Here is an 11,677-nt window from a genome sequence, read left to right as displayed (position 1 = left end):
AAACTTCAAGAGTCTATTTAAAATCAAAATAAGTATGTGTTATAAATATTAATTCATGTTTGGCAACTAAAATTTGCTGATAGGGATGTATCTTTTTCATTTGAAGTCGGCAGATTAATTAATTAGAAATTATATGAATAATTTTCAGAGGACATATCGTGAAAAATAATTGCAGCAAAGGGGCCAGGGAAATTAATTAAAAAATGTTGGCATTCTGATAAGATAGGTCAATGGCCTATTGAACTGGCAACACTAGAAAATGAAATGTGCGTAGTCATATTTAGCCTTATGGTACACTCATTGGCTAAACAAAATCTGATTTCAAAGGCAAATGGAGATTGCCAACCCTAATTCACATTTTTGTTATGCTGTAACCAAATAAAATTTACCCAGAAAGGCATTGGGGTTTAAATAACTTAATCAACGTTACAAAGATTGGACTTGGCATTTCAGCAAATAATGTGGCATGTTCAGTAAAGTTGTACCAGACCTAACTCCTAGTGCAGGAAATAGACCAATGCAACTTCCCCTAACTCCTTGCCACTGCTTCACAGTTACTATACATGAACATGCAGCCGCTAAAATTTTAACTTGTAATAATAGTAACACATTTTGAATTGGTCAATTGCTAGTTTGTGATAAGGAAATTATACTTTCATAATGTCTTAACTGCTGTGGTATTTGTGACATTTTTCTTGTCTAAACCGAGTCTTCATTAATTAACGCTATATATTTAATTCTTTTTTAATGATGTATTGTCCATCTTTATGACCAATGTAAAAAATGTGTCCATCTTTTAAAATATTTATGGCTTCGCTTCTGATTATGTGAATGTGTTCTATGAAAACTCGATCTAGATAAGAATTTTTCCACATTTATTCATTGCATAAAAAAAATCATGCTGACATGCAACTTCAATGGTGGCAGTTATCCCTTTCAAATTATCAGTGAAGTGGTTAATTAACTAATTCTGTACTTGACTAAATTAAGAAGTTGAAATCATTTGTTCAGATTAAGCGAAGGAAGCAATAAATTCTACCTATAATTCAATGAAGTTAAAGATAAATGGAAAGATAAAGTTGCTATAAATTACAAAATTCCAAGCAAATTGAAGCCAGTGGCTATTCGAGTAATTCATGTCATCTCATTCTCAACATTGAACTAGTCGATTACAGCCTATAAACCCAGATGAGAAGGGAAAGAAATGGTTGTCAAAAGTATTATTACCAACATTACAGTTTATAATGGACAGACAATTCCAATATGAGATATCCTAGAAGTGTATGTGTTTAAAACTTTTCTTCCAAAACTAGCATGTTAGGCATAGTCAGTTTTAAATTTAAATAGGTCTATCCAGATGTTTGGATGCTGGTGGTGAAATATGTCATACTGGACGAATCAAAAACTATGTTCTCTGCAAGTTTCAATAATAAAAGTATCTAATTATTAGATCTAAAACAGTATGATTTATTTGCTTCTTGTTCTGTTCACCAACTTAAAGCATTTTAAAAGCCAAAATAAATGGACTAGATAAGAAAATCACATATTATTCTTAAGTATCGCAAGTTCTGAATCCTCTGGATTGTTGAAATAGTGCACATTAGACATTTGGCTGATGGATTCTTGAAAGTTAAAGATACCACATTATTCTTTTACGGTCTCAACGCTAAACAAGTTTGTAACAGAACTATACTACATTGACAAAATACTCTATAATGTCAAACACAGTTCAATAAATACTTGCATCTGAACAAACATTGGCATCTCTAAAGGTAATTATTTCCGAGATTTCTGATAATGTATGCAAGTCTCAAAATTATTCCTTAGCTTCAGCATCAGAATGTGATTCCACTGCTGGAGTAGCCAATGGAACATCTTCGGCAGGTTTAGCAGCATCAGCATCTTCAGCAGGCTTAGCATCACCAGCGTCTTTAGCTTCAGCAGGCTTAGCAACATCAGCATCTTTAGCTTCGGCAGCTTCACTAACAGAAGCAGCTTCATCAGTAACTGGAACCAGCTTCTGGATGGTTCCGACCTTGACATACTTGCTCATGAACTTGTACTCCCAATCCTGCAAGGCCTCCAGCTCAAACGGACCAAGATCAGAGATGTCGCCAGTCAAATCTTTGTCCTCAAAGGACATCTTTGCAAGAGCCTTGCTGGCATCCTTTCCAGCAAACAATGCGTACGGTCCACCTGGTCCGTAAAACATCCTACAACCATAGGATCACATACGATAAAACAAGCAAGCACTGATGGAAATTGTTCAAATCCCAACCACACAACATATACTTAAAACTAACTACGCATTGGCTGAAAACGTTAATACAACATATCAAATGGGAAAGTTTAGCAGATTAGTGAGAGCATGTATACCATTAAATGTGATATTCTCAACTACATATTGCATCATCAAAAAATTACTCACAAGAAGGCTAAACATCAGCAAAAATCAAGAAATACGACCTTTAGATTCACTCTTTAAAAGATGAATTCAGTCTTGAATTGATCGGTTTCTATTACTCAGATATCTAGCATACAGTATTTATGAAGATAAGTATAGAACAAGTCGAATTATGCAACCATAGCGCTAAAGTTCAGATCATATCCTAACAAGGAACAAAGCCAACAACTGATATCCTATCATCTCAAATGTTCTCAAAACCGAAAACCTATAGCTTTAAAGTGAATATGATCGATTGTCTATTTGTACTTTGCATATTTGCCATTCAAATCTATATAAAAAAAACTTAAAAAGTTTGCAGCTTTTTTTATTTTCTTGTCACTAAAGATGCAAAAGTGCATCTTTCACCACAAAGTAACAAAAGCAGGTCAAGAAGCACCAAAAAAGTGAAAAAGGGTCAATTTGGGAATCATCTAAAGAAAAACCCAAAATTTACAAAACCCTAAGTAATCAATTGCTCCAAAGATTTCTGATTTATGTTAATTGAAACACGGGGTAACCTAAAAGCCTGGAAATTAGGATAAAAATACCTGCTTTGAGAGACATCATAGATCTGACCCTTGATAGCCATAAGCAAAGGTTTTTTAGGATCAGAGCCATCATATTGTTTGAGGTGTTCTTCAGTGACCTCACCCAGCTGAACTGGAGGTGGAAGTGGCTGCTGTTCCTCAAAGCTTCTGGGTCTTTGATGATGACTATCCGATGATCCAAACATCCCGGAAATCACATAGTAAACGGCTAAACCCAAAGCCAGAACTGTAAAGAAAGTCGCCGGAGACAGACCCGTGTATACTGTGATGGCTTCTTTAAGCGTTTCCCATAGCTGCAAAGCCATTTTTTTTACTTCCAGAGAAATGAGAAGAACTGGGGAGAGTTTTGGCTTTGACTCAATAATACTATTATTTTAGAAAAAGTTGCAGAGCTTTATTTTGCAAAAAGAAAATTAATAATTTAACCAAGAGTTTATAGACGGCTCAGATTCCTTAGCATATTTGATGTGGACATGATTCATTTGTCAAGATTGTCGTTTTCTTTGAATTATCAAGTTACTAATTAGCCATGGTTAGGTAGGCCAACATAATTGTCATTTTTTAACTAATGCTCTAGTTTGGTAAGTTTCATATCATTTGTGTAAAACAAAATTCTAGATAAATAAAAGGTTTCATAAAAAATATTCATGACAAATGTTTTTGTTATATAACTTATATTACCTGAAATAATTGATCAAATTAAATTAAATATGAATCAAATGAGGTTTTTAATTATTTTTTTATTATTAAACTGAGCTACCAATAAAATTTAAATTAAATTGTTGTCATTTTGATTCCATATAAAAAATTATATCGATTATACACATTATAAGTATTATTTTTGTCTAATATGATAATAAAATTTAAACAAATATTATGTTTTGGATAGAAAATCTTATTTTATATATTATTCTGAAAATAAAAATTTAGACTTTCAAATAAAAAATTCAGAAAAACTCATATGCAACTAAGATGTACTATTTTATATTTTTTCTTTAACTAATCGAAACCAAAATTTATGGATAGTAAAGTCATTTAACTTTGGAAACGTGTTAGATATTGGTAGGTGTAATGGCCCATCAAATGTGAAAAATGCAACGCAATTAAAAATTTGTAGAGCTTACAAAAATCCTCTTTTCTTTTGTACTCCTATATATATTTTAGAGAAGATTAGGATAATACTCTATTTTTTAAAATAATTTGATTTCCTACCTCAATAAAGAAAAGATAGAGAAAATACCTCATCATTTTAATGCTTTTATTTTTTTACTCTAATGCATGTATATATTATAATTATATCTATTTTTTATTAATTTTTTACTCCAAGTATATATTTTTACTTTTATCATGTGACAACTGTCATATTATTATATTTTTCTCTCTCCTCTTTCCTCTCTCCTCTCTCCTCTCTCTTCTTCTTCTTCTTCTTCTTCTTCTTCTTCTTCTTCTTCTTCTTCTTCTTCTTCTTCTTCTTCTTTTTCTTTTCTTCGTCAATTTTCTTCTTCTTCTTTATTTTCTTTTTTCTTCTTAATTTTTCTTTCTTCGCAGTTCCTTCATCGCATGCCGCCGTTTCTTCATTGCTCCACCGTCGCTGCATTGTTCATTCATATTTTATTTTTTCTTATGGTGATTATTGCGATTTTTTAATATTCAGATGTAAATAATTTACTCTTGAATTTTTTTCAATTTTAGATCTAAAAATCTGCATGAAAAATGATATTATTATGAAAAAAAACAATTTTCTGCACAAAAAATGATTTTCTGCAAAAAAATAGCATCTGATTATCATATGATTATCATAACACTGCAGAAAAAATAATTTTTTTGTAAATAAAAGCCAGTCTCTGATTATCATATGAGTATCAATATATTATCATGTTGTTATCATAACACTGTATAAAGAAAAATTTTCTACAAAAAAATTGATTTTCATGTTGTTATCACTGTATTATCATCTCGTTATCATAATATAATCATATGATACCGAGATGATAATGTATTATTGTACCTAAATGAATGTTACGACAACGACATAATAATAAAATTATGATAACAGTATGATAATATGAAACCTATATGAAAAACATTACATAAAAATTATGATAACGAGATGATAATGTGAAGAAAATAGTATGATAATGAAGTACAATAAGGGCATATTATCATACTATTATCTTCACATTATCATCGTATTATCATAATTTTTTTGTAATTGTTTTTTTCATACATGTATCATATTATCATACTATTATCTTCACATTATCATAATTTTTTTGTAATTACTTTTTTCATATATGTATCATATTATCATATTATTATCTTTACATTATAATCTCATTATCATAATTTTTCTGTAATTGTTTTACATATAGGTATAATATTATCATACTATTATCATAACTTTATTATTTTATTATCATCTGATTATCATACTGGTGTCATGAATTTTTTTGTAATTCTATTTTCACGTACGTTATTCCAGTTATCATAACCTTATCATAATTCATTATCATCTAATTATCATACTCCAGTGTTATGATAATGACATGATAATCAGACACTATTTTATCATACATTATCATAGATATTATCATATATGTACCATAAATATTATCATCTCGTTATCATATAATAAAACATTATCATATGATACTATTTCTGTAATTTTTTTTCCATGTAAGTATCATATTATCATACTGTTATAACTTATAAGCTTATCATTATATTATCATAAAAACATTATCATACTATTATCATTATCGTACATTTGTATTATCATAACCTTATCATAATCATATAATGTTATGATAACGATATGTTAATCTAGTGTTATTCATATGATAATCAGACACTTTTTTTTTAGTAAAAAATCAATTTTCTCAGCAGTGTTATGATACTTACATGATAATGCAGTGATGATACTCATATGATAATCAGAAGCTGTTTTATTTGTACAAAATCGTTTTTTGTGCAGAAAATCGTTTTTAATACAGATTTTTAGATTTAGAATTGGAAAAATTCAAGAGTAATTTGTTTAGATCTGAAAGTTAAAAGAAATCGTATTAAGCATCACGAGTTGAGGAAAATCGCTAAAATCAAATATGAAAAACGGCGGAGCGACGGCAGAATGATGGCGGAACGACGATGGAGCGATGAATTAACGATGAAGAAGAAGAGAATAAAAATGAAGAAGAAGAAGAAAATGAAGAAAAAGAATGGCGGGAAAAAAGAACAGAGAAGAAGAAAGCCATGGAGAAGAAAGAGAAAAAGAGAGAGAAAAGGGAAAAAAAGTGACAGTTGTCACTTATGAATTACTACTAATATAGTTAGAGTAAATCAATAATAATGAGTAGGTATAATTATAATATAAATAGATGTTGGAGTAAAAAAATAAATATATTAAAATAGTGAGGTATTTTCTCTATCTTTTCCTTGTTGAGGTAAGAAATCATATTATTTTCAAAAATAGAGTATTTTTCCTAATTTTCTCTATATTTTACTTTTTTAATATCTTCAACTATACAATATTTTTTTGCCAAAGAAACAAACTATACAATATTTTTATTTAAGATATTCCAATGCCAACTAAGAGATCCAAAATAGAGGTATGCCCATTTCTAAATGTAGCTAAAGAATTAAATATTTATTGAAAGACAACTCACAACCATAGAAAGAAATGTTCGCTGTAAGAAAAGGACAAAAAAAAGTCATAAATACTTACAAATAGAGGGCTTCGTATAAACAAAGTGGGCAAGTCATTGGGCTCCAAATTGGGCTTAATAAACCCAAGAGACAAACCATTAGATGCTTGCTTTCCCTTCACTACTAACCAAGAAATGCCGAGACCTCCGGCTACGGTCAGGTAGAGAGGCTTAAGGCTGCTTGCCGACAACTTATTGCTTTTATCAGAGTCGTCTTCTTGAACTGATCTTATTGCTGCAGTTTTTAAGTTTCTGAATTTGAGTGGCGATGAAATGGTGAAGTTTTTTGAAAGTTTAGGCAAGGGATTGAGGTTGAGTGAGAGAGACATAATTATTAGTTTGATTTGAACTTAAAATGGTACAGATGTTGATGAGCAACAGAAAGAGAAAGACAGAGAGGGTTTACTAGGTTTTTTTTCCAAACTAAAACTATGGTGTGCGGCAAGTGACATCAGGCAGCTTCTGCTATTGATCTGTCTAAGTGCAAAATGTCACTTATTTATTGGTGGGGGTGGTCAACTTTCTCGTTTTGCCTATGGTGATGACTTTTCTTCCTCTTGGTTATTCTGGTTTGGCGGCGAGGCTAACAAGAAGGATTTAACTTCAAAGAATCAATCCTATGGTACTCTAACATAATCTTCCTAATCAATCTCAATATTTTCAATTTTGTCACTAATGACAAAATGTTGAACCATCAAAATGTTACATTATGCATTTATTTTGTACAGTTTGAGAACAAATTAACATAAAATTAAAAGATGTTATCCTTAGATCAAAAATTTGGCGAACATGTTCACGGCTAGCAATGACCCTTTGCTCATTTGTAGAAACTAACAAGTATAAACAGAGCAATATACACTTCATCAAAACCTTGACAAACATCACAGACAAGATAGAATGAAAACATACACTAGAATTCCTTTGATACATAAGAATTAAGAGAGGGTGATCTTGAAACACCAGAAAATGGTAGAATACAACGTATATACATTATTACTACAGTTACAAATGACCTCTACGGAAGGAGCAATTAATAGGCATATACCAACATCTGTCCAAAACTACTCGCTGCCACCATTTTGTATCATCACAACGCAATGAGGGCAGCTTTTTACATAAATCCACTCACACATTTTATTAGCATTCAGAAGCTATAAGTTTTACAATGCGCTCACACGATGCCCCAATTAAAGAGCAAGTGAGCTCACCTCGTCTCTCTTCCACATCCCTTCCTCATACTTGTACCACCGCATCAGTCCTTCGTCGCTTTTCGTTCTCTGGCACATCGTGCACGAATCATCCATGCAAGTTAAGAATTCGCGTAATCGGGAAGCTTTTTGAAGGATAGATTGATCAAGCTCCCTGATTATCCGTTTCGGTGCAGGAGGTGTAGGGACTTCAATCAAAAGGCAGTGTGAAATATTAAGCACTTCAAGACTTTGCAAACTATCCAAAATTAGGATCAAAGCATCTTTTATCAACATCGAACAGCGAAGACTCAAAACCCTTAATTTTGGAAGATACGTAGCTAGAGTGGACGCAAAAAAAATCTCAAAAGGTCCCATGACCTTGAGTTCAGTAAAGTTTCTACAATTGTTGGCAATTTCCTCAATCAGATAAGGAGGATTCGCTATGCTGGGCATTGTTAAGGATTCAAGATTTCTCCACATTCGAATAGCCTTGCATATTCCAGTCTTTTTTATCCGGTTCCATGCTGGCAAAACAAGTCTTTTGAGTCGTGGACACCTGCACCAGATGAATTTAGCAGTTTAAATTCACAAGCATGAATATTATGTCAACAACAAGTGCTTTTTACTATAATAAAACTATTGAGCAATAAGTTATGCATAAGCTGGGAAAACAGCATTGAGTAATTTTCACCTTCCAAAAATTGAAATGAAAGGTGACGCTTCGATCACAATTATGTTACAACAAATTGTGGATAAACAGATGTGGATATGGAAGCTACACACAGCTTAAAGTAAACACTGTGTCAAGCCATCAAATGTTTATGGAGCATTTCTATAACAGCCACTGTGTCCATTTTTCCTGGCCTAAGTATCATAATCATATTGTAAATTGTCATTCGACCATAATGGAGGAAGAATTAACCAGCAGACAAGACGATACAGTCTTACACACTTATCAAAAGGACATATCCAATTTCAAAGGTAGAGCATATATTATAGAGTCATCTTAGTTGAATTGGAAGAAAAAAAAGCCATGGACAGCTACAGTGACATTGCCACTCCATCGTCGATAATGTTATCTGCTTGTTGTCAGTCTAAGGTCACTCATGATAGTACAATGCGAACGTCTCTTGTATAAATTTATTCAATGATTTCAATAAACAATCCTAATCACCTGACTCATCACTACTCAGTTCACATGTCCTTCACTAAGATAAAAATAACTCAAAGCACTTTCCAGCCACTTTCATGCATCTAGATCATTACCAAAAATCACTATTTTTCTAAATCCTTACTATATTTGAGCCAATCCAACCTAAAAACTCAAAATTACTTTCAAGTTAAAGGCTCCAAATCAATAACTTCATCAAACACACAAGAAGATACAATCGAATTTACAAAAACCTCTATGTTGACACCATGAAATACTTAAACAGAGCTGAATATTATAAACAGAAATGCCGTAAAACTTACCTTTCAGCAGTATAAGTCAACTGGTCGTCGCTTACATACAGGTTAAAGTGAAAAATCAATGAAGTTATGTTTCCCTGGCTAAGATTCAAGGAAGTCTTCAACACACGGGTCAATGTCGTATCAGAACGGCCATCAACATACACATAAGGCTCCAAAGGGATCTTAATGAAATTAGACTTCAACATAGACAAATCAAGTGTTTTCCAGAGCAAGGGATCGCAACAGGCCAAACGCCACGAACTGCAAACGTGAGCAATGCCTGAAGTCAGCTCAAAGATGTTGAACGACTGGAATATCTTCACCAAAATATCAGTGTCCAAATCTTCCCATTTCCTCACCATGGAGCCACCCTCCTCCATTGCATCAGCTTCACAAAGATCCCAATGAGACATCATGAAACCTACACAGGCGAGATAAGAGATAATTAATACTGGGATTGTATTTTGCAGCACTAAAGTTTGTTTCTGTATACATATAAAACTATGTTGGAGTAACTAGTATCAGTAAAATTACTCCAAATTAAACGAAAGGCTGAAAATTGACGAGGACAGTTTAAAAGTACAATGAAAAGAAGTAATATTTACACATCAAAATCAAATCCATAATTTCCAGAACTCAATTATTAATGAAAAAAACAAGAAACATAACACAGATTTGAATCGCATTGACAATTGAGATGCAGTAAACAAAAAAGAGAGAGCGTGCACTTGGCAAGCAGTAGTTGATCCAATCAAAAACAAGATCCAAACAGATCTAGAAACAAATAAATAATTAAAGAAAAGAAGAACATACCAAATTCTTTGTATTATGTCACAAAGATGATGAATCAGAATGAGAATCTTGAGAGGGGCGGTGAGAAATGTTTGTTTACCAAGAATGCCCTCTGGCAAGTTGTTAGTATTATTGTTAAGTTTTTGTAACGGACCTACTACAAGTTGCAGACTGTGAGTCTGCTAGCTCCTCGGTCCTCAATGTTTGTAAATTGAAATGATAATGGTGGAGAGTTGTTGTACTGATGATAAACGTGGTTCTACATACACAGCTCACGGACCAATCCTAGACTGGTCAAACCCTTTTAAGAGTTCTACTTGCCTGTTCTTCCTTCACGTGTACATAATATATACACAACTCTAATTCCATTTTTTATTTGAACTACAGCTTTTTCATATTACAATAGCATACATAATTTTAATTTTTTTTTACAGTTTCATACAATCAGTTTATTCAAAATGGATATTGTGTACATTTAATTAGCCATGTCAACTTTAGATGTTTGTGAGATATAAATTATTAAAAATTTAAAAAATATTTATGACATTACAAAATAAGAAAATATGATTAAATTATAATTTATTAAAATCTAAATGTTATTTTAGTACCTAACCCTAATAATGTATACATTATATTGATAGTGGTTATGTTAAAATAATAGTATATTTATGTACATGAATTTATATTTATATTGATATTTTTTTATTCCCTCAAAAAAAATTAGGCCAAAGATATATATATATATATATATATATATATATATAATCAAATTATTCAAAAAAGAGCACATAATTTTTTCTAGTTGTTTTTTTTTACATTATCTCACATTTTTAGTTATTTCTATATACATTTTCAAGTGTGACGATCTATTTGCAATGCTTAAAAATATTGAGGGCCTAATTGGCCGAGAAAAAAAAAGACTTATGTGCTCATTATGAATAACTTAAAGAATTCTTTTATACCTTTTGCCTAATTTTTATATATTCATAAAAATAATTTTATCAATTCTAAATTCTAATTAAATCGGACTAATAGGTTCAACTGGTTTGATTAAAATTTAGCGGTTAATTTGATACGAATGTGGAAAAATTACAAATTTGGGTCAGATAGTTAGTATGATCGGTCTGATAAAGTTTGAACCGTTAAATCAATATAAAATGACTTTCTTAAGTAATAAAAGATAAATAAAATATCTTTTTAACATACCCTTGAATCAATTCTACTTACATAAAAAAAAAACTTAAGAAACATGTAATGTGAAGTTTAATTAGGCCAAATTTATTTCTAGTGAAAAGAATAATACATTTTGGCTACTATTTGCAATGCAGGAAGAGGGGAAAGAAAAACATGGTTGATGATTGTTTCAAGATTTATGAAGTTCTGAACTCAGAACCTAAATCATAGCAAATCAATCAAAAAATTATATATCATGTGATTACGTTCTCTGGCTATTTATAAATTTCTTTATACAAAAATAATCTACAGACCTGAAAGAAATCATACATAAATCCTGAAAAATCTCAAGTTTTAGCATTCCAACTCCATCCA

The 11,677-nt window shown here is 31.4% G+C and overlaps 2 protein-coding genes across 6 annotated transcripts; both read right to left on the bottom strand.

Moving 5' to 3' along the window:
* Positions 1-1,527: 1,527 nt before the first annotated feature.
* Positions 1,528-7,146, bottom strand: LOC126671825 (membrane steroid-binding protein 2-like). 2 transcript variants are annotated; one of them, XM_050365633.2, is made up of 3 exons: positions 6,716-7,146; positions 2,995-3,287; positions 1,528-2,213 (listed from the first exon to the last, which is right to left on the bottom strand). In XM_050365633.2, exons 1-3 carry the CDS (start codon positions 7,022-7,024, stop codon positions 1,817-1,819), a joined length of 999 nt encoding a protein of 332 aa, XP_050221590.1. In that variant the 5' UTR covers positions 7,025-7,146; the 3' UTR covers positions 1,528-1,816. The 2 variants fall into 2 exon arrangements, with proteins under 2 accessions (XP_050221590.1, XP_050221591.1); XM_050365634.2 differs by lacking the exon at positions 6,716-7,146 and having other exon boundaries at positions 2,995-3,385.
* A 469-nt stretch (positions 7,147-7,615) lies between these two features.
* On the bottom strand, positions 7,616-10,450 carry LOC126671826 (F-box/LRR-repeat protein At3g48880). Of its 4 annotated transcripts, none has more exons than XM_050365637.2 (4): positions 10,151-10,449; positions 9,697-9,758; positions 9,359-9,598; positions 7,616-8,441 (listed from the first exon to the last, which is right to left on the bottom strand). In XM_050365637.2, exons 2-4 carry the CDS (start codon positions 9,720-9,722, stop codon positions 7,883-7,885), a joined length of 825 nt encoding a protein of 274 aa, XP_050221594.1. In that variant the 5' UTR covers positions 9,723-9,758; positions 10,151-10,449; the 3' UTR covers positions 7,616-7,882. The 4 variants fall into 4 exon arrangements, with proteins under 4 accessions (XP_050221594.1, XP_050221595.1, XP_050221593.1 ...); XM_050365638.2 differs by lacking the exon at positions 10,151-10,449 and adding an exon at positions 9,943-9,957; XM_050365636.2 differs by having other exon boundaries at positions 9,359-9,758; positions 10,151-10,450.
* Between the last annotated feature and the right edge of the window lie 1,227 nt (positions 10,451-11,677).

This window comes from Mercurialis annua, linkage group LG3 (genome assembly GCF_937616625.2).
Source record: "Mercurialis annua linkage group LG3, ddMerAnnu1.2, whole genome shotgun sequence".
NCBI lineage: Eukaryota > Viridiplantae > Streptophyta > Magnoliopsida > Malpighiales > Euphorbiaceae > Mercurialis > Mercurialis annua.
This window is presented reverse-complemented; position numbering and strand designations above follow the sequence as displayed.